Source organism: Eleutherodactylus coqui, chromosome 9, assembly GCF_035609145.1.
Source record: "Eleutherodactylus coqui strain aEleCoq1 chromosome 9, aEleCoq1.hap1, whole genome shotgun sequence".
Classification (NCBI taxonomy): domain Eukaryota; kingdom Metazoa; phylum Chordata; class Amphibia; order Anura; family Eleutherodactylidae; genus Eleutherodactylus; species Eleutherodactylus coqui.
Window position 1 is genome coordinate 139,684,083 of NC_089845.1, and position 20,492 is coordinate 139,704,574.

A 20,492-nucleotide genomic window follows, 5' to 3' on the forward strand; every position below is an offset into this window, starting at 1 on the left:
TCAGTTTAATTTTAGCAAATGACTGAATGACGAACAAGAATCATGAGCTTCTTGCTCGTTGTTCTGTTTCAGCCAGCATAAAAATCGGCGCTGGCTCGTGCACTTGGGCAATTTAAACACCAATCATTTAGTGTTTCACATGGGAATGTGAAACACTGAACGATTAGTGAACGAGAACTGCACGATTCTCAACAAGAATTGTGCAGTCTAAACAATTGTCCCAAGCGCAGACGAGCTGGTGATGACATCACCAGCTTGTTTCGCTCAAGCAAACAAGAATTGAGACATTCTCGGACCTTCATCCTTTAAGTGTGTCCCCAATGGACCTGAAAAGACTACATATGATCCCATCTTGTCCAAATCAGACACTTTTAACCTGGAGTCATTACTATCACGCAATTCCCCCTTTTCTGGAGAAACTGAAGGACCCAATATTGATTCACTATGCAACACCATTCCTGACTATTATGCTGAATACTGACTATTACCATACTCTCTCCACCCCACTATCCTTCCCTTGTTGTCCCATTAACTGCTGTAAAACTGTATCTCCTTTTTTCTGCCTGTCATGAAGGGCATTCACATCACAATTCGAGACAGAAGCTTAAATGGAAGCCTTCATTGGATCATTAAAATTGGATACGAAAGGGTATCTTTGGCACTCCCTTGGCACTTCATGAACATCTTCCTGGGTCCTTGAACTGACCCTCAAATGAGCGTCGCTGCTTCTTCTCCTTGCTGTTCCTGACAATGCCTTTCTACTAGGCTCTCTCTCATGACTCAAGGTCCTTGACCTGGATCTCCTCCAGTCTTCAGGCCTTTGAGATGACAGATTACTTATGTCTCTCACCACAGGGGTCTCATGCTTCCTTCTGGCTGTGGATTGGTCCGTGTCAAAACTTAAGGGTTGATAACAAACATCAGCAGCAATGACACTCAAACACATTGCAGGCAAACCCACAACTTCCTCGGTCGCCCACTGATCTTCTTCCTTCTCTGGTATACAAAGCTCCTCAACCAGACCACTTTCATGCTGCACCACACTTGCTTGCTTTGTTCCTCCGTCTCTATTCAGCATCCTTTCCCTCGTCACCAATGCTAGACAGCTTGGCCTGCATCTTTCCAGGCCTTCCCACCTACAGCACTTGTCCTTTGTGGTGTTGCAGGAGTGCTGGAATCGCTGTCGGGTTGATGGAGTCCGGTGCGGGTTTTAGACATGGTTCTGCACCTTCTTGCTTAGTAGGTGTGACATAATGTGCTCACATCTGTGGGTGATTAGCTGGCTATTTGGCTGGGATGGATAGGAAGCTAAGGTGCTGTAATTGTCTTTTTCTCGCTGGCTGAGCTGGCAGTTACTGGCTCTCATGGTAAGCGTGGTGTCCATTGTTCCTTACTCCACACATCTCTGTGTGCTGTGGCTTATTCTAATAAAGCTAAGTGCTGGGTTTTATTTTGTTTTGTCCTTTATCAGTTTGGCCAAGTAGGGTTACTTAGGTCCCAGTAACGAGTGCAGGCCAGCATCTATCAACGCGTTCAATCTGCCGTGTTAGGCAGGGCCCTCTCCCTCGTTTGTTACATATTTAGGGAAAGACTTCCCTTTTATTATTTGTTAGTTTGTTTTGGCCAGTGCACTGTGAGCAAGTATTGTGCACGTTTGCAGGTGCTTGTCCAGCACGGCTTTTGCAGACGTAACACATGGCCTCTCCTTCTTCTCACTGGGATTGGACTGAGGCAATCTGGCAGATGAGAATGGTAAGATGGACAGCCCCCTCTGCGACTGTAAAAACCCACCACCACCTGCTCCATTTTCCTGAGACTCTTCATAGCATTCACTACTCCGAGGTAAATACCGCAGCAGCATGCCTTGCATCCTCTTTCTTCACCCTCCTGGGCTTACTGGCACACTACCTCAGCGCACCCACACCAGCTCCACCCCCTTCCGCGGGTCATTAAGCTGCTCCGCCTCCTGCCTTCTCCGAAGCTCCCAAGCAGCAACAATGATATAAAAAAACAAAACTGCTGACAACATGCTGACCTACATTCACAATGAAATCCTTTGATCGCTGGCAGTTATTTCTTCCAGCTGTTAACAGCATGTCATGTAGTAAAGCATTCACCAAAACAAGTCTTACCACATTAAAAAAGAACGACTTGCTGAAAACTAGACTGTTAGGAATCCTATCAACGCATTTCGCTCTTGAGGAGTGTGGCATAATATTACTACTGTGTACCAGGATATCCAAATAAGAAAAAGATGGTTCATTTTGATTTCTTTCAAGAATTTTATTTGCACAGCAAGAGATCTGCAGCCACTTGTTAACTGCCTGTCTATGAAATATTCCATGGTGTATGCATTTGATATGGGGAAGGTAGATTGTGTATTACACAGTGAACAGTGTTGGATGGACATAGGAAATAGCAAATAAGTAATATAAGCTAACTAATCTTGAGTTCTTCTAATCTGATACATTACCTTTGCTCATTAGGTATGAGACATATAAGTCCTCCTCTTGCATTGTATGCAAATTATATTATATATTAAATACATTAATGCCTGGCCAGTCCAAGACGTAAGAGGTCATTTACTTGATTGCAACTTGACTTAAGGATGTCATTTCTGTATGTAACACATGGTTTAAGGCTTTCTAGATAAACATTTAGGTACACAAATTTATATTTGCTCAAAGAGGTTTTCTAAGGCCACACTATGGATGACCTATAGGCCATCAATAGTTGATGGTCAGGAATCCGCTACTCGGGATCCCCGTCCAGCAGCTGATTAAAGAGGCTGTGGCACCTGAGTGAATGCTGTGGCTTCTTCTCAGATGGCAATAGATTCAGTGGTCAAATGGGCTGAGAACAGAAGTCCTATTCAAGTGATTTGGGAAGGTATCGTTTCACCTTAGGGAAAGCACTTAGAAGGGGAGTGAGGAGACTTATAAGGCAATGGATGCTCTTCTGGGAAATATGCAAATAAGGAAGATGGAACAAAATCTCTGAAGCATCACCTATAGGAAGGCAGCATTCCTGCAAGTCAATGTTAGTCATTGTTATAAGACTTGTATAAAGAGTCTGAGAATTGAAAACTAAGCCAGTATACATACACAGACTGCAGTTTCACAGGTTTTTGCCCCTCATCAGTGTGGAGTAGGAGCATAGGCTTACTTAGTGAGAGGCCTGTGATGTGGATCAGCAAGGGTATCGTCACTCCTTAAGGCGAAGGTGAGTGAGGAGACGTGTAAGGCCCTCTATGATCCTCTGGGAAATATGCAAATAAGGAAGTGATAGGCATGGAGCTGCAATACTAGGCACATGCACTTTACAATGTAGAACAAGAAAAAGGGTGTGACTCATAGGAAAAAGTTCTGTGTTGAGCATATGCAAACAACTAAATAGCACTATTAGACTATATATATAGTTGGTTTACTTGGTTTCTCTTGCTGGGAAGAATCACATAGATAATGTTCCAAAGTGATAGCACATGAACAATGCAAAAAGTAATATCACAGAGAAGAGATAACGTACAAGGTCGCATTGACGTTTACACCCGCCCAAAGTAATCTATAATTGCTTATTATGCCAAGGTGAAAATGGGCCCCCTCAGTTATTGGGCCCGAGAGCAGCTACCATGCCTGCTACCCTGATACTTACACATATGCATGGAAATACCTTCTGCTTTTAGAAGGCCTTTTTTTCTAGTACATAATAAAACACTACATCAATTTTTCAAGAAAGGACCTAAATGTGTCGTCAAAATTGTTGTGATACTAAAATTATTTGAGGAACGGTTATTTAATAGATCCATTATTCAAGTGAAGCAAAAAGCATTGTGGGTGCATAAATCACAGTATATGCCTTCAGTTCTGTCATCTGTAACCGCTGCGTGGTGTATTAGGAAACCAAATTATAAAAGTAGTCACACCTAACAAAGACAGCATTAATTAAGATCGCAGCGATGAAACAAAACTGTGATTAGCTTCAGTTCAGTAGAGTGCACCAACCTCTAGATAAAAGCAATTACATTTCAATATATTTGTGTACAACGTTCATTAAAACATCAGCCAAGCTGAAAAGAAAGCTCTACTAACAGAGTGAATGCATTAGACTGTAAACCAGCGAGGCTCTTATCGAGACAGCTCATAAAAACATGCACGTCTTTCTAGAATTACATCATTGTTTTTTTGTACGCCGTAAGCTATTAAAATGTTGAACAGCTATTTTGTGAAAAGTCTATAACATCTGTGCGCATTGCTTCGATGCAATTTATATGGTGAAAGTATTTACACAGTAGGTAGTTCTGCCCTCCATGTTGTCATTGATTTATTCATCTGCACATTCATATGTCCACAGACTTTTTGGCATCAGCACTGGCGTTGAGTGAACCAAGCCAGTTGAACCATGTTTCAGGTCAAACTTTGCTTCAAGTGCAAACTTGAACCGAGCTTTTAGCAAAGTTTCACCCAAAATAGGGTTTTACTGGTTAAGTTCACTCAACACTAGTCCTGAACACTGGTATATAACAATATCTAAGAGTCATAAAGTTCTTATATATGGCTTTTATGGCTCTTATACTGTGTTATTCACCAGTTTTAGGGGTTTTGGTGAACTTCCAGTTCAGTTCAAGATAATTCGTCCCAAACCAGCGGAACAGAACTTTTCAAAAGTTCATTAATCACTAATTCTTGCCATACTGAACCAGGCTGAAAGGCCTCATACAAATGACTGGGATAAATATGGCCATCTTTTCCAATGGAAGAAGCACAGCAGAATATAACCAATTTATAGAATGACAATGAGATCTATGGCAAGGAGATGACCTAGAAGTCATCATCTTGATTGGCCCAGAAGGGCTTCTTGCTATTGATCTATAGGAATATGTGGTTCTTACATTTGTTATTGGCAGCTGTAATTTCAATCGTGCTTCAAAGACAAGAGGTAGATGTAGAATCTTAATAATGAGTAGGCTAAAGCTATCTGTGGTGTTAAAAGGTGTAGAAGAGTGATTAGATAAGGAACTCCTCATTCCCTTTCTGAGAAAAAAAAACCTATATATGTGACAATCAGAGAGCAAATATGCTTTCTGATTGATGGTGGGAGTGATAACATGGACAAAGATTCATGTCACCCCTCCCCTGGTACAGGGAAATATACAGAATAATCACAGATCTTCTCTGTTGGTCTTCCCTCCCCCTTCCTCTACACACACTAAAAAAATGACAGCTGTAAACTCAGTATTCCTGACTCTATTTCAAATGGCTGTGACTCCAGTTCTGTAAGGGCTACAAATTTTATCTTTAGAACGACAAAAAAGGCTGTTGGTAGTCCTGATAGAGCAGAGGCTACACGCATTTTAAGTATAACCAGCTCTGTTCATCTTAAACTAATGTCCTTTCCTGCAGAAGGAACAGAGCATATCCTAAACTGCTGGGGGGTTATCATAGGAAAACTTTTTAAAGACTTTTACTGTATATAACAGGTAATAAATTATCTCAATGAAACTGAATTTTTTCATAACAACAATTCCTTTCATGATTATTTATTTTTGTTGTACCTTGAACTTTAATTTATGTAATTTATATCAGATTTTTGTCTAAGAATGAAAATTTTACCATGATGAATTATTCCATTCTCCAGTAAAGCTTGACCAAGGTTAACGCCTTCTTCTGGTTTGTGAATTTCTCCAATTTCCAACAGCCATTCCACAAATTCACTGTAACAAACCAAAAACAAATAAAAAAGCGATTCCAGAAATTGTTATTTTTAGAATTTAGTCACCCATCCATATATCCTGGACCGTCCATAATAATAGGGTTTTTCCCCCCAAAGTCCATTTAAAAAAAGGCTCGAGGAGCATGTACAGACCACACTGGGGAATAAAAGTTAAGTGAACACACAACATACGAGTGGTTCCTACCACTGGGTGCCATTCCAGAGTGTCTGTGAACAATCACAACAGGACTCCACCATGTACCGGATTTATGGTAGACTGGTGTTTGAGGTGGTTTCGGCCTGTCAAGATGGGGGTAAGACTCCAAGCTGTACCTGCAATGAGCCCTCCTGCACCCATAGCTAATTCCCACCTGGTTCCTGCCAACCTAGGGGACATTAAACAAACATACTTTAGATCCTGTATCTACCCCAAGTTCCTTCTAAATGTAAGGATAATTATGACTTTAATTATTGCCATTTTATAGTTGATGCTAACTAGAGATGAGCGAGCACCAAAATGCTCGGGTGCTCGTTACTCGGAACGAACTTTTCGCGATGCTCGAGGGTTCGTTTCGAATAACGAACCCCATTGAAGTCAATGGGCGACCCGAGCATTTTTGTATTTCGCCGATGCTCGCTAAGGTTTCCTTGTGTGAAAATCTGGGCAATTCAAGAAAGTGATGGGAACGACACAGCAATGGACAGGGCAGGCGAGGGGCTACATGTTGGGCTGCATCTCAAGTTCACAGGTCCCACTATTAAGCCACAATAGCGGCAAGAGTGGGCCCCCCCCCTCCCAAAAACTTTTACTTCTGAAAAGCCCTCATTAGCAATGCATACCTTAGCTAAGCACCACACTACCTCCAACAAAGCACAATCACTGCCTGCATGACACTCCACTGCCACTTCTCCTGGCTTACATGCTGCCCAACCGCCCCCCCTCCCCCCCACAGCGCACACCAAAGTGTCCCTGCGCAGCCTTCAGCTGCCCTCATGCCACGCCACACTCATGTCTATTTAGAAGTGCGTCTGCCATGAGGAGGAACCGCAGGCACACACTGCAGAGGGTTGGCACGGCTAGGCAGCGACCCTCTTTAAAAGGGGCGGGGCAATAGCCCACAATGCTGTACAGAAGCAATGAGAAATAGAATCCTGTGCCACCGCCATCAGGAGCTGCACACGTGGGCATAGCAATGGGGAACCTATGTGCCACACACTATTCATTCTGTCAAGGTGTCTGCATGCCCCAGTCAGACCGCGGTTTTTAATTCATAGACACAGGCACGTACAACTCCCTATTGTGAAGTCCCTGTGGACCGACAGCATGGGTGGCTCCCTGGAACCCACCGGCGGAACATAAAAATATCCCATTGCATTGCCCATCACAGCTGAGGTAGTAATGTCATGTTTAATGCAGGTGGGCTTCGGCCCACACTGCATGCCCCAGTCAGACTGGGGTTCTTTACAAGTGGAAACAGATGCATTTTTTAATTCCCTGTGGACCCACAGCATGGGTGGGTGCCAGGAAGCCACCGGTGGTACATAGAAATATCCCATTGCATTGCCCAACACAGCTGAGGTAGTAATGTCGTGCTTAATGCAGGTGGGCTTCGGCCCACACTGCATGCCCCAGTCAGACTGGGGTTCTTTACAAGTGGACACATGTAGGTTAAACTCCGTGTGCACCTACAGCATGGGTGGCTCCCTGGAACCCACCGGCGGTACATAAAAATATCCCATTGCAGTGCCCATCACAGCTGAGGTAGTAATGTCATGTTTAATGCAGGTGGGCTTCGGCCCACACTGCATGCCCCAGTCAGACTGGAGTTCTTTACAAGTGGACACATGTAGGTTAAACTCCGTGTGCACCTACAGCATGGGTGGCTCCCTGGAACCCACCGGCGGTACATAAAAATATCCCATTGCATTGCCCAACACAGCGGATGTAACATCAGCTGTAATGCAGGTGGGCTAAAAATTCATTTGATTACACTGTAGGCGAGGGCCCACAAAAATTGCTGTATCAACAGTACTAATGTACATCCAAAAAATTGGCCATGGCCAACCAAGAGGGCAGGTGAAACCCATTAATCGCTTTGGTTAATGTGGCTTAAGTGGTAACTAGGCCTGGAGGCAGCCCAGTTTAACGAAAAATTGGTTCAAGTTAAAGTTTCAACGCTTTTAAGAGCATTGAAACATATCAAAATTGTTTAGAAAAATTATATGAGTGAGCCTTGTGGCCCTAAGAAAAATTGCCCGTTCAGCGTGATTACGTGAGGTTTCAGGAGGAGGAGCAGGAGGAGGAGGAGGAATATTAGACACAGATTGATGAAGCAGAAATGTCCCCGTTTTGGATGGTGAGAGAGAACGTAGCTTCCATCCGCGGGTGCAGCCTACATATTGCTTACGTATCGCTGCTGTCCGCTGGTGGAGAAGAGAAGTCTGGGGACATCCAGGCTTTGTTCATCTTGATGAGTGTTAGCCTGTCGGCACTGTCGGTTGACAGGTGGGTACGCTTATCCGTGATGATTCCCCCAGCCACACTAAACACACTCTCTGACAAGACGCTAGCCGCAGGACAAGCAAGCACCTCCAGGGCATACAGCGCGAGTTCAGGCCACGTGTCCAGCTTCGACACCCAGTAGTTGTAGGGGGCAGAGGCGTCACGGAGGACGGTCGTGCGATCGGCTACGTACTCCCTCACCATCCTTTTACAGTGCTCCCGCCGACTCAGCCTTGACTGGGGAGCGGTGACACAGTCTTGCTGGGGAGCCATAATGCTGGCAAAGGCCTTGGAGAATGTTCCCCTGCCTGCGCTGTACATGCTGCCTGATCTCTGCGCCTCCCCTGCTACCTGGCCCTCTGAACTGCGCCTTCTGCCACTAGTGCTGTCGGATGGGAAGTTTACCATCAGTTTGTCCACCAGCGCCCTGTGGTATAGCATCACTCTCGAACCCCTTTCCTCTTCGGGAATCAGAGTGGAAAAGTTCTCCTTATACCGTGGGTCGAGCAATGTGTACACCCAGTAATCTGTAGTGGCCAGAATGCGTGTAACGCGAGGGTCACGAGAAAGGCATCCTAACATGAAGTCCGCCATGTGTGCCAGAGTACCTGTACGCAACACATGGCTGTCCTCACTAGGAAGATCACTTTCAGGATCCTCCTCCTCCTCCTCTTCCTCCTCCTCAGGCCATACACGCTGAAAGGATGACAGCCCAGCAGCATCTGTACCCTCAGCAGTGGGCCAAGCTGTCTCTTCCCCCTCCTCCTCATCCTCCTCATGCTCCTCCTCCTCCTCCTCAACGCGCTGAGATATAGACAGGCGGGTGCTCTGACTATCCAGCGACATACTGTCTTCCCCCGGCTCTGTTTCTGAGCGCAAAGCGTCTGCCTTTATGCTTTGCAGGGAACTTCTCAAGATGCATAGCAGAGGAATGGTGACGCTAATGATTGCAGCATCGCCGCTCACCATCTGGGTAGACTCCTCAAATGTTCCAAGGACCTGACAGATGGCTGCCAACCAGGGCCACTCTTCTGTAAATAATTGAGGAGGCTGACTCCCACTGCGCCGCGCAAGTTGGAGTTGGTATTCCACTATAGCTCTACGCTGCTCATAGAGTCTGGCCAACATGTGGAGCGTAGAGTTCCACTGTGTGGGCACGTCGCACAGCAGTCGGTGCACTGGCAGATTAAACCTATGTTGCAGTGTCCGCAGGGTGGCAGCGTGCGTGTGGGATTTGCGGAAATGTGCGCAGAGCTGGCGCACCTTTCCGAGCAGGTATGACAAGTGGGGGTAGCTTTTCAGAAAGCGCTGAACCACCAAATTAAAGACATGGGCCAGGCATGGCACGTGCGTGAGGCTGCTGAGCTGCAGAGCCGCCACCAGCTTACGGCCGTTGTCACACACGACCATGCCCGGTTGGAGGCTCAGCGGCGCAAGCCAGCGGTCGGTCTGCTCTGTCAGACCCTGCAGCAGTTCGTGGGCCGTGTGCCTCTTCTCTCCTAAGCTGAGTAGTTTCAGCACGGCCTGCTGACGCTTGCCCACCGCTGTGCTGCCACGCCGCGTGACACCGACTGCTGGCGACGTACTGCTGACACATCTTGATTGCGAGACAGAGGTTGCGTTGGAGGAGGAGGAGGAGGAAGGTGCTTTAGTGGAGGAAGCATACACCGCCGCAGATACCACCACCGAGCTGTGGCCCGCAATTCTGGGGGTGGGTAGGACGTGAGCGGTCCCAGGCTCTGACTCTGTCCCAGCCTCCACTAAATTCACCCAATGTGCCGTCAGGGAGATATAGTGGCACTGCCCGCCTGTGCTTGTCCACGTGTCTGTTGTTAAGTGGACCTTGGCAGTAACCGCGTTGGTGAGGGCGCGTACAATGTTGCGGGAGACGTGGTCGTGCAGGGCTGGGACGGCACATCGGGAAAAGTAGTGGCGACTGGGAACCGAGTAGCGCGGGGCAGCCGCCGCCATCATGCTTTTGAAAGCCTCCGTTTCCACAAGCCTATACGGCAGCATCTCTAGGCTGATCAATTTTGCAATGTGTACGTTTAACGCTTGAGCGTGCGGGTGCGTGGCGTCGTACTTGCGCTTGCGCTCAAACTGTGGCACTAGCGACGTCTGGACGCTGCGCTGACAGACATTGCTGGATGGGGCCGAGGACAGCGGAGGTGATGGTGTGGGTGCAGGCCAGGAGACGGTAGTGCCTGTGTCCTCAGAGGGGGGTTGGATCTCAGTGGCAGGTTGGGGCACAGGGGGAGAGGCAGTGGTGCAAACCGGAGGCGGTGAACGGGCATCGTCCCACCTTGTGGGGTGCTTGGCCATCATATGCCTGCGCATGCTGTTGGTGGTGCCTCCCCAGCTGATCTTGGCGCGACAAAGGTTGCACACCACTGTTCGTCGGTCGTCAGGCGTCTCTGTGAAAAACTGCCACACCGTAGAGCACCTTGACCTGTGCAGGGTGGCATGGCGCGAGGGGGCGCTTTGGGAAACAGTTGGTGGATTATTCGGTCTGGCCCTGCCTCTACCCCTGGCCACCGCACTGGCTCGGCCTGTGCCCACACCCTCACTTGGCCCTCCGCGTCCTCGGCCGCGTCCACATCCTCTAGGCCTACCCCTACGCCTCAGCATGCTGTATTACCAGTGATTTGATTTCCCAGGCAGGAAAGAAATTGGCGCAAGGCTGCACTCAACCGTAGCTGGTTGCGTCTGATTTTTGTACGTTCTCCACGCAGCACACACGTACACGGAGACCTTAGGACTTACACAGGCAGGCCAAATATAATTAATTGAATTCGCTTTTTTGCAAAGGGAGGGCCCCACTGCGTATATTCAATGAACAAGAAGTTTAATATCTGTGGTGTGGCCCTCAAAAAGTGTCACACAACTATAGTGTAGCAGAGTTATTAACTCTAGCAGAGCAGGTATTTGCCAGTCAGGAAAGACAATGGCGCAAGCCTGCAGTAAACCGTAGCTGGTTGCGTCTGATTTTTGTACGTTGTCCACGCAGCACACACGTACACGGAGACCTTAGGACTGACACAGGCAGGCCAAATATAATTTTTTGTCCTTTTTAGCAAAGGGAAGACCCCACTGCGTATATTCAATGAACAAGAAGTTTAATATCTGTGGTGTGGCCCTCAAAAAGTGTCACACAACTATAGTGTAGCAGAGTTATTAACTCTAGCAGAGCAGGTATTTGCCAGTCAGGAAAGACAATGGCGCAAGCCTGCAGTAAACCGTAGCTGGTTGCGTCTGATTTTTGTACGTTCTCCACGCAGCACACACGTACATGGAGACCTTAGGACTGACACAGGCAGGCCAAATATAATTAATTGAATTCGCTTTTTTGCAAAGGGAGGGCCCCACTGCGGATATTCAATGAACAAGAAGTTTAATATCTGTGGTGTGGCCCTCAAAAAGTGTCACACAACTATAGTGTAGCAGAGTTATTAACTCTAGCAGAGCAGGTATTTGCCAGTCAGGAAAGACAATGGCGCAAGCCTGCAGTAAACCGTAGCTGGTTGCGTCTGATTTTTGTACGTTCTCCACGCAGCACACGCGTACACGGAGACCTTAGGACTGACACAGGCAGGCCAAATATAATTAATTGAATTCGCTTTTTTGCAAAGGGAGGGCCCCACTGCGGATATTCAATGAACAAGAAGTTTAATATCTGTGGTGTGGCCCTCAAAAAGTGTCACACAACTATAGTGCAGCAGAGTTATTAACTCTAGCAGAGCAGGTATTTGCCAGTCAGGAACGACAATGGCGCAAGCCTGCAGTAAACCGTAGCTGGTTGCGTCTGATTTTTGTACGTTGTCCATGCAGCACACACGTACACGGAGACCTTAGGACTGACACAGGCAGGCCAAATATAATTTCTTTTCCTTTTTTGCAAAGGGAAGGACCCACTGCGTATATTCAATGAACAATAACTGTGTTGTGGCCCTGCCTACACAATTCTGTCCCTGTAGTATCAATGGAGGGTGCAATGCTCTGCACAGACGATTTTTAGAAAAAAAAAAAAATGCAACACTGCTAACAGCAGCCAGCACAGTACTGCACACGGTTAAATTTGGCCCTAGAAAGGACCGTTGAGGTTCTTGAAGGCTACACTCACTCCTAACACTCTCCCTGCCTATGCACCACTTCTGTCCCTAATACCGGGTGCAATGCTCTGCACTGCCGATTTTGAGAAAAAAAAAAAAACACTGCTAGCAGCAGCCTGCACACAGGTAGATGTGGCCCTAAGAAGGACCTTTGGGGTTCTTGAAGCCTACACTGACTCCTAACGCTCTCCCTACAGCAGCACCAGCACGATAGTACTTTCCCTCAGCTAACTCACAAGGCATGTGTGGCGAGCCGCGGGAGGGGCCGATTTTTATACTCGGGTGACATCTGATCGCCCCAGCCACTCACAGCAGGGGGGTGGTATAGGGCTTGAACGTCACAGGGGGAAGTTGTAATGCCTTCCCTGTCTTTCAATTGGCCAGAAAAGCGCGCTAACGTCTCAGAGAGGAAACTGAAAGTAACCGGAACACCGCGTGGTACTCGTTAAGAGTAACGAGCATCCCGAACACCCTAATATTCGCACGAATATCAAGCTCGGACGAGTACGTTCGCTCATCTCTAATGCTAACGTGTTCCTATCAGCACTCGAGCCTCTGCAAATATCTATTGTGTTTATAATTTCTAATAGTTTTTTAATTTGGCCATAAAAAATTTTAACTATTCTTAGAAATTCTTTGATAAATTGTCCATGAGAAGAAGTCATCAGATTGGCAACCTTGCTCCTGATCTTCTAAATAAAGTGAGTCGAATAGAATGGGAAAACATGTGGCCATGGATCTAATAGACTTTTCCATTTAGATGTTCTTCACTTCTCTAATGAAGAACATTGTTGTTGCCTAGCATGAAGGTAAATGTCAACATGAGCATCACGAACATTAACAGATTACCTCACCAATGACACTAAATTTTATGGAGCAGCAATTAGAGACTGAAGATCAAGGATAAATGGTAACATTTTTTTTCCTGCATCTACACCGGTTATTAATTGTTAAGGTATAAACGAACATTAACATGAGAAATGAGAGGAGATGAAAAATACTTTTTTTTTAAAATTTCTCATAACTGTCTTTGTTGAAAAGTCCCATGCAATCAATCTGTTTTATTAGCATGGTTGTAAGGAATGTGGGTAAAAGAGGAGCTACACCAATGAATGGGGACAGGAAGTAAAGGAACTACTGTTCTTTGCTGCAGATGGCTTCTCACATTCACAGCATGCCTACTCCCCACTGACAGGGCTCTCAGTGCATCAGGTGTACAGTACTGTATGTCACCACCCATTGCTATGAGACCCTGACGGTGCATCAAGTCTGGCGGGGTACTGTGAAGGAGAGAAGCTGTTGTAGCACAGAACAGCTTCTCCTTCATAGTGCCGGGGAACAGAGCCTCCGAGACCCAAGAGGAATAACACCAGCGCAGAGGTACATGGCAGTGGGCCACAGTGGGACAAAGTAGGGTTAAAAATTAACAAAATATAAAACAAACCTTTATTAATACAGCGTTATACGGGAACAGCTGTGCCTGCACTAGGGATAACAATGCAGGCACAGCTGGAGCTCCCTCTTTTACAATGCCTTTAGGTGATTATGGATAACCTTAGCAACAACTTCACCTTGCTACATAGCTGAAGAGGGGTTTTGAAGGAAAATGTACGGAATAGCCTGATAAAACATATTGCAAAAATGTGTAGAATCATTTATCCTGTACATTAAAAAATGTAAATGAGTTACACTTTAACTTCAGACTTACTAATATATGCCCATTTTTTACATTACAGTGGAAATCCTCTTCAGGTTTTGGTCAAATGAATACAATTACATCATACTATTTTCTTGGCATTATGTTCAGGAACAAGTCAAACAAACAGAGCTGCCTGAAAACACATTTGGGGAAAGTGTTAAGATGTTATTTATCTTACTATGATCCAGGAAAAACTTGAATGGAGAATGGAAACATCCAATATAAAAATGTACAGACTACATGACGATATAGTAGATTATGATGCATACAGCGGCTGCATATTTACCTGCCAAGAAAACACTTTGGGATTGTCGTCAGTTTCTTTTTTCGGTCTTTGATTAGATTTCCTTGCTTACACATCATCTTATAAAGTTTTTCTCCTTGTTCTGATATCATCATCCAGGTATCCTGTTCCATACCTAGCGTCAGACCTGTGGTGATAATCAACAACTTTGAAAAACAGGTAACTACTGTCTACAGTGAGGGTGATCAATGAGTGGAACAGGTTGCCACGGGAGGTGGTGAGTTCTCCTTCAATGGAAGTGTTCAAACAAAGGCTGGACAAATATCTGCCTGGGATGATTTAGTGATCCTGCACTGAGCAGGGGTTGGACCCGATGACCCTGGAGGTCCCTTCCAACTCTACCATTCTAGGATTCTACTTTACCATAATAACCATCTTGCTTTAAAATATGGTAAAGTTGTGAACACAAAACCTGGAGTGGCGGGGGAGAGCGGGGAGGAACGATGGGGGGAGATCTCTCTCTCACTCTCTCCCCCCCACTCCCCCCTGTTCACTCCCGCAACTCACCGCTCTCCCCCGCCGGCACCTGAATCTTTTGAGACGAGCGGGCAGGTACTCGCATAAGGCACTACTCACTCGAGTAGTTTCCCTTAGCGAGTACGCTTGCTCATCTCTAATAGATAGTCTTTAAATGCAGAGGCGTAACTTGAAGCTCCCGGGCCCGTTCCAAAATTCTAACAGGGCCCCCAACTATTATGCTTTACTCATAGTACTGGGTTCAGTATATGGAGAAGAGAGGCCTTATGGGCCCCCTAAGGCTCCTGGGCCGGGTGCAACCGCATCCCCTGCACCCTCTATAGTTACGCTCCTCTTTAAATGTCTCAGTAATCAATGTCGAATGCATGGATCATCTATTACCGTATACCTTTATGGTGGATACTACAAACTTGGTCATATCCATAACATTTTTGTCAAGGTTATTTCTTCAACAATCTCCTATCTAATCACTGGCATAAACATGGATCAGACATGCTGGGTTTCAATCTGCCAGATCTTGTTATTTTCCTCTAGGACAAGTAGCACCATAATTGTAGCTACTTATTCAACAGACACTTATGTCTATGAGAAAATATGGGATGGAAGTTTTTTATGCATAGCGTCTGATAACTTTATCTGTCATCTGTTTTTTTTCTTCGCGGTAATGGGAAACAAAATTCACAGGAGGAAGAGAAAAACATTCCTGAAGGAAAAGTTCTTCCACTCCACGTTTCTTGGATTCGTTCCAGTTTTCAAAAATTGGCTAGTCAAGTACAAGTGTAAATAATTGCTTAGACGTTTTCACAGTTTTAGGATAAGAGAAAGAAGTAAATTTGCATATAAAGCATCTCTACGGCTTTAAGCCAACAGCATGATTTAGATCGGATATGGCTGCAGGATGCGTCTAGATCTTAGTGGAATTTTACAGAATATGATCGCCATTGTCTAGGTTGTCATGGACATTGTTTATTGACCACTGCATGCAATGGAATGTAAATCCAGTAGGTAGACGAAGCTGATGTTGCATAAGACATACCTAATTTAGGGCCGCTGTTTACGACTGTTATGCTATTTACAAGAGGCTATTTTTTAGCAATGACTCATGTTGCATCCTGTGCTGACTGAAGCACATACTTAATAACAGCCCTTAAATAAGGATTACAGGAATACCGAAGAAACATGTAAAACCGAGCAAGTCTGGGTCTGGACTTTCTATTTAGCGCCATATTCTTTATATCAGGAAACTCGCATTCAAAATGAATTACTGCATATGCTATTTTTTGCATGTGACAACTAAGCTGTTCCACTAAAATTAAAGTTATGTTATTGCTTATATCCAGGGGCTACAAACAGACTAACCGAATAGCTCTCACGTTTGATGGTGGCCATACAAAATAGATGAAAGATGGACAGTTTAGAGCATCTCGAATCATCATTTCAAAAGGTTAAACTTTGCAAAAAGTTTGCCATGGGCCTAAAGAAGGGCATTGGCTGAAACTGGCAAACAATCACCACTTTTTTATGTACATTTTTTATTTATGAAATTGGAGAAAAATGAAAGAACAGTATTTATGGGTGCCATATTACAAATCTGTTGGGCCACATAATAAATTATCCAAATGGCCACCATAGAGATTCTCCGCTCGCGGCCGACATACTGCGAATTGCCACGATTCTCCCCGGTCAGCCCATCTGTCCAATAGTCTGACTGCGGAGATCCATCTGCAGGCTCCTGCTCCCGCGGCGGAGATCCGCCGTGAGATACCGCGACACCAGTGGACAGGCAGCCTTAGTGCAATCAGTGGGGTCCCATAGTTTGGACCTGCAGTGATCTAGCTTTATTACCTATGCAGCAAATAATGATTTATTTTTTAAGCTATATCCATGGTTGGATTTTTTTTTCAGTGCACCATGGCTTTACAGCTTTTGGATGTAAATGCGGGACAGAAACACAATGTATACAAAAAAGTGCACCAAAACAAAACCTCCAAGCTATCCCATTTGCCATGGGATTGCTGCAAGTAACTGACCCAGCAAGGGGCACATATTATCCAAGTACTCTAGGCAAAACTGCGCTATTTTCACGCGAAACGATAGTCCTATAAATCACATGTATGTGAAGCCCATGCTTTCCAATGGGTTGCTTCACATTGGCGATGTTTTGTAGGCGAGAGAAAAAAATCACGGCATGCTTAATATTGCCATGACTTGCTGTGTTTTGTAGCCCATGATTCCTTATAGAGCCTTCCTTTCTGTTGCATTGCATCGCACGAAAAGGCGGTCTTCATGCGGTGCGATGCAACTTTTACAGTAAAAAATCCATTCAATGTAATGGCTGTGATTGGTTCATTGAGCACTGCTGTGATTGGCTGAGCCGCAGCGCTAGAGAACCTGTTAGAGCCAATGCTTCCTTGAGGCGGGGATTTTGAACCCTATCACTAGGAAGCACTGGCAGAAGACTATAGACAAATGCCGGGGACCTGTGGAGAAGACATGTGCCGGAGCGCTCAGCACCTGATAGGGGATGAATTTTTTGTTTGTTTTTTTAAGGCAGATATGGCTTATTTTCGTGGCTTGGCTTATATTTTTAACCCCCTCCCCCCCCCCCCCCCCCCGAAAATCCCAGTAAAAGAGTGCCACAGAGTCGTGCGACATTGTAGCGCCAGGTGTGACTTAGTAGCGACACAAAGTTATGATATCGCCATGAGAAAATGCAGCAATATCGCACAGAACACTGATGTGATTTTCTCGCGGCGATATTGCTGTCGCCGGTGTGAAAGAGGCCTAAAGAGGATATTTCATAAATGTTTTGTGGATGTTTCTTGTCTCATCAGCGTTGGAGCTTCACCTGTGGAAGGCATGCACTGAAATGCATCACTTCGGCATATTGGGATATATGAAGTACTCACTTTTTCTCCTCTCCCTCTCTTTCAGGATTGCTTCCAGCCACTCCTGTTTCTCCTCTGGGGTCTTGGCCATGCAGACAAACCACTTGTTCTTTGCTGTGTTATGGATCTTCCAGCCATTGACTACAGGATTACCACTGCTATGGAAATCGGCTGCAAAAGACAAAATATGATATTCCAATGAAGGCAATAGTATATTCAATATTCCAGTAGGATGTGGGGTGATACACATATATAACATTATTTAGGTATAACATTATAAGTACTTGGTTACAGCATATCAAGGGTTGTACTGCCGTAAATGTATACAAATTCCAAATTTCAACATTTCTACAAACCTGATTTTGTTTTGTTATGATGGGATGTTTTGTTTAGATTGATTATATGTTAATTATTCTGTCCCCTCCTCTTAGGAGGCACTGGTTATACTCCTGCCTCAGTTGGTCTGACTTGATGTCTGATGTCTCCATTGATAATTGTCTGACTCTGGTCTGATATCTATCTGACACCTGTTTAAAAGTATTTTTACACTTAAGCCTCCTGCATACAGGTGAGTCGGACCCCGCATGTGGGATTCCCGCAGCGGAGTTCGATCCGGTGCCCGGTTGGTGACCCCAGCTTACCTCTCCACTGTCTTCTCTTCTCTGCTACAGATATGCGTCCGGCGTGTTGGAGCACATGCGCAGTACAGAGGATGCTGCGCCGTCGCTATGGTGATGGTCACGGGAGTTGTGTCATTCTCCAATGATGAATGCAGAATGGCCGCGGGACAGAGGCCTTAGCGATAATCATTTGCCTGAGCAAGCAAGCGATGTCACAGTTTGCTCATGTGCCTATTCTCATAGACTGATAATGTGGCCATCTGTACATTAACACGTACAGCACACGGCCCCATATATACTAGCGTGTCGGGAACTTAAGGCAACTAGTACTGCCTATCTGTCTTCTTTGTGATGAGTTATGCTGCTATCATTTTGTGCAACATTAGGCAACAAAAGCAAGGACTTCCTAAAAGAGAAGCTGCGGAGAAAAAAAATCCCACCCGAAGAGCTCCAGATTATAAAGTAGAATATTTTGGTAGACTCTATTATTCATAGAGAGAAGGTATTGCATGGCAGCATGTAGATTTCAACTGCAGGGTTATCTGGGGTTACTGGAGTTTCTCTTAAGATGTACTCAAACGAATGAAAGGATGAAGGTTTCTCGGATTTCAATAGATCTGTAAAGAACAGCAAGCTCCCAGAGAAACAAGGAGGACGTGCTAATTAAAATGGTCGGTAGTAACAATCCGACATTAAAGCCAGAGTTTTTGCACATAGTGTTTTCCGTTATTTACCAGACATACTTATTAGCTGATCCTTGAGAAAATAGTAAGATCGAGAAAAAAAAACGACAGGAAACATTGTATGAAACCTGAGGAGGATTTTCTTGGACCTTGCAGATGAGCTGCAGAAAATGTGAAAAATCAGGACAAGTTACGTACAAAGCAATCAATAATATTATGTTAAATGGGAAAATTGGTATTGGTCTACAAGGAGTCAGATTGCTGTGTAGTTTGGACATTGGAGGATAGCTGAGCTCTCTGTGATGTGTCTGGATAGTTCTAGTTGACTTACAACCTTAACTCTTTGAATTCAAGGTTTCCTAGGGGGCTTTCTCTTTCTGCCATTATACATTGGCGTCATCTGCTGGCAAGAGCCAGTACTGCAGTATGTGACATGCATATATATGTGACATATAGTAAGAAAACCCTGCTGGACATCTTCCGACATTGGAGCTGCACAGGCTTCAATCAGAATGTAGGAAGGCGACAGACAGTGGATTGGAAAGGGTTAAAGGGCAGCATGAACCTGGGACAGGTATGCCTATTGTCCCTTGTATGTCTTATTCGGAAATGCTGCAGCATTTAGAAATAAGTACCTTTTTAATTTTGACTCAGAACAGAGCTCCAAGTCAAAGAGGCATCTCCCCGCCCACACAATGTTGACTGACAGCTCCTCTCCCTAATACACCAAAGGCGGGGAGATGCCAGCAGGGGCCACCTTTTTGACTCAAGAGCCCATTCCAAGTCAATTGTAAAAGTGTGCTAATTGCTAAGCATCGCAGCGTTTCAGAATAAGACATACATGGGCGAATTAGCATACCTGTCCCAGGGTTCATGCCGTTCATTGTTCGGGTAGCATGAACCCTGTGCACAGGTTCCCTTTAAAGAGCCAAAGCACAGGCTCCCGAGTCCCAATACGAAATCTGGATTTTTACCAACCATGTATAATTAATAATACTGCTGTCGTAAAGGTGGTTGTGGCAGTTATAAAGTTATGCCTTATACACAGGATAGAGGACAACTTTATGATCAGTGGAGTCCGATCACTGGGATCCCCACCAATCCCGAGAACAGGTGTCTGGTCGGTCCCCGAGTGAATGGAGCACTGGCAAACTCCGGTGCAAAAGGCGCTTCAGCAATCTCCGCCACTGGAGATTCCATCACTTCTCCGTCATTGACGTGAATGGAGGAGTGGTGCGCCTGCACAAACTCAACTCTATTCACTTGAGGGCCAACCAAACTCCTGTTCTAAGGATGAGTGGGCTAAGACTCCCACTGATCATAAAGTTATCCCCTATCCTGTATATATTGGATAAATTGGCCTAACCCCTTTAAGTAGCAGAAAAAGGATCTTTGGGTTCCCTTAGGCCTGGGGCTTGGGTGTGACCGCTTCCTCTGCACCCCCTAAGGTTATGCCTTGGAGTAAAAGTACAGTAGTATGCAATGCAGTTATATTTTATA

At 45.4% G+C, this 20,492-nt stretch overlaps 1 protein-coding gene across 1 annotated transcript in view; it reads right to left on the reverse strand.

The window, feature by feature from the left end:
• The window catches only part of PREX2 (phosphatidylinositol-3,4,5-trisphosphate dependent Rac exchange factor 2), a 320,125-nt gene that overhangs the window by 180,123 nt on the left and 119,510 nt on the right, over window positions 1-20,492 (reverse strand). The window contains exons 9-11 of the mRNA XM_066578561.1: window positions 17,711-17,860; window positions 14,307-14,451; window positions 5,610-5,710 (exon numbers count right to left, since the gene is read on the reverse strand). Coding sequence (XP_066434658.1) covers window positions 5,610-5,710; window positions 14,307-14,451; window positions 17,711-17,860 — 396 coding nt within the window. The remainder of the gene's footprint in view (window positions 1-5,609; window positions 5,711-14,306; window positions 14,452-17,710; window positions 17,861-20,492) is intronic.